General features: G+C 43.4%; 1 protein-coding gene across 1 annotated transcript in view; it reads left to right on the forward strand.

Moving 5' to 3' along the window:
• Positions 1 to 2,145, forward strand: part of LOC107300874 (guanine nucleotide-binding protein G(I)/G(S)/G(T) subunit beta-1-like) — an 8,556-nt gene extending 6,411 nt beyond the window's left edge. Inside the window, exons 5-6 of the mRNA XM_015830160.1 lie at positions 321 to 537; positions 1,757 to 2,145. Coding sequence (XP_015685646.1) covers positions 321 to 537; positions 1,757 to 1,863 — 324 coding nt within the window. The 3' untranslated portion in view covers positions 1,864 to 2,145. The remainder of the gene's footprint in view (positions 1 to 320; positions 538 to 1,756) is intronic.
• The last annotated feature ends 218 nt before the right edge of the window (positions 2,146 to 2,363 follow it).

The raw sequence follows: 2,363 nt of genomic DNA on the forward strand, positions 1-2,363 counted from the left end.
CAGAAGCGGTGAATGCTCCAACACTGGAAGTTTTTAAGAAGAAACTGGACAGCCATTTGTCTGAAATGGTATAGGGTTTCCTGCCTGAGCAGGGGGTTGGACTAGATGACCTCCAAGGTCCCTTCCAACTTTATTATTATTATTATTATTATTATTATTATTATTATTATTATTATTATTATTATTATTATTATTATTACAGATATTAGTAAGTGAACTTCGAATGTTAGCATATGATTCCAGAATCAACCTCTTTCCTTCTCCCTGCTTTCTCCCTGTTTTCCCCTCCTCTGTCTGCATATTCTTGTTGCATTTCACAGTTCTTCCCAAGCGGCCATGCCTTTGCCACTGGTTCAGATGATGCTACCTGTCGACTCTTTGATCTTCGTGCAGACCAGGAGCTCATGTTATATTCTCACGATAACATCATCTGTGGGATCACCTCTGTAGCTTTCTCAAAGAGTGGACGTCTCTTTTTGGCAGGCTACGACGATTTCAACTGCAATGTTTGGGATACCCTGAAGGGCGAACGTGCAGGTGAGTGAAAGCTAATAGGTTAATAGGAGCCAGATTTAAGTGCATTAACCTCTCGCTTGTGACTGTTCCATGGGATGCCATTCAATTTACCATGTAGCATGAAGGGATTTTTTTTTTGGGGGGGGGGAGGAAATACAAATCAAAGGCATAGAATTAGTGGTACTTTTTTGTAGGGGTGTGCGTGAATCCTAATTGCATATAGATTACGCCTCAGACAAGTATTAGAATACTGAAAAGTAGTCCAGATAATCCTAGAAATATTTTTACTGCACTTTCGGGTTTCCGCAATCATATATGCAGGTTGAAGGGATCGAATGACTGTGCAGGTATTTATTATAAAATTATGGTTCCTAAGCAATCCTACCCTTAAATCAGTGGTTCTCAACCTTTTTAATGCCACGACCCCCAACCGGTCGTAGGTCGAGGACTAAACCGGTCGTAAGTCGAGGACTAAACTGGTCGTAAGTCGAGGACTACCCAACCAGTCGTAAGTCGAGGACTTTCCCTGCCCGGGAGCACCGCACATGCGTGGCTCCGCCCCCTGCGCCGGCTGAGGCGTAGCTGGCAAGCGGCAGAGACGGAGCAGGCCGACCACCAGCTGGCCCAGCTCAAGGGAGGTAAGGCACCCGCTGGAAAAGGGGGAAAAAAATGGACAAAAAAATGGCGGACAGCCTTGCTTGGCGACCCCCGTGAAATGGTCGATCGACCCCAAATGGGGTCGCGACCCATAGGTTGAGAACCGCTGGTGTATAGACTTGCTGGCCACATGACCACAGAAATTTCTTCAGACAATGCTGGTTCCTTAGCTAGGAAACAGATGAGCATCACCCCCTAGAGTCTGACATGACGGGCAGGGGTAGGCAACCTTGGCTCTTTTATGACTTGTGGACTTCAAAGAGTCATAAAAGAGCCAAGGTTGCCTACCCCTGGGCCAGGGGCAACCATTACTTTTTTTAAAAGAAAAAAAGTTACACATTTGTTACAGAAGTGTTTCAATCTTGCCTCGATTTTCACAACTGAAGTCAACTGTTCTTGTGTAGATTTTTTTTTTTTTGGTACTTCAATCCATTCCCTGTCCTGTTAAGGCATTTTATGTGAGAACGTATTTCTGAAAACGGAGATATAAATGCATTTGAGAACATGAGAATGGTGACTCTGTTTCTTAAAAGGAGATTGTTGAGGGCCGTTTGATTAAGTGCGGTGCTCTTTGACCCTTCAGGTGTTCTTGCTGGTCACGACAACCGAGTCAGCTGCCTAGGGGTGACTGACGACGGCATGGCAGTAGCTACGGGATCTTGGGACAGCTTTCTCAGAATCTGGAATTAACGTGGCGTTTGACACCTCCACCAATAGACACACGCACACCTTCTCCACTGAGATCTGGAGACAGCAATGCTGCAGCCTCTCGCTGTGAAATAACATTTCTACTTTGTATTTACAGGTGAAGTTTTTCTACTTGCTGATTATTGCATAAGTAGGCTTTCTGTAAATGAAGTTTAAACACACAAAAAGAATGAAGAAGTGGTAGGTGGGAGAAATCAGTGACTTTTTCTTTCAAGGAAAAAGAGAGAGAGGGCAGGACATCTGTTTGTGGTGAGCAAAGCTTAAAAAAAAAAGAAAAAAAAAGAAAAAAAAAAAAAAGCCAAGTCAGTTAGCATTTCGTTCGGCTACATTTGCCCTGAAGGGATTTCTGCTTGTGCCCCAGTCCTGCTAATCCTGTACCTTTTTGTACATAATTGAATATACACATAGCAGCCAATCATGTAACATTTTGTCTGTAAGTAAAGGAACAATGTTTGCGATTTTTTTTAAAAAAAAGAAACTGC

This window comes from Protobothrops mucrosquamatus, unplaced genomic scaffold (genome assembly GCF_001527695.2).
Source record: "Protobothrops mucrosquamatus isolate PMUCROS unplaced genomic scaffold, P.Mucros_1.0 scaffold8913, whole genome shotgun sequence".
NCBI lineage: Eukaryota > Metazoa > Chordata > Lepidosauria > Squamata > Viperidae > Protobothrops > Protobothrops mucrosquamatus.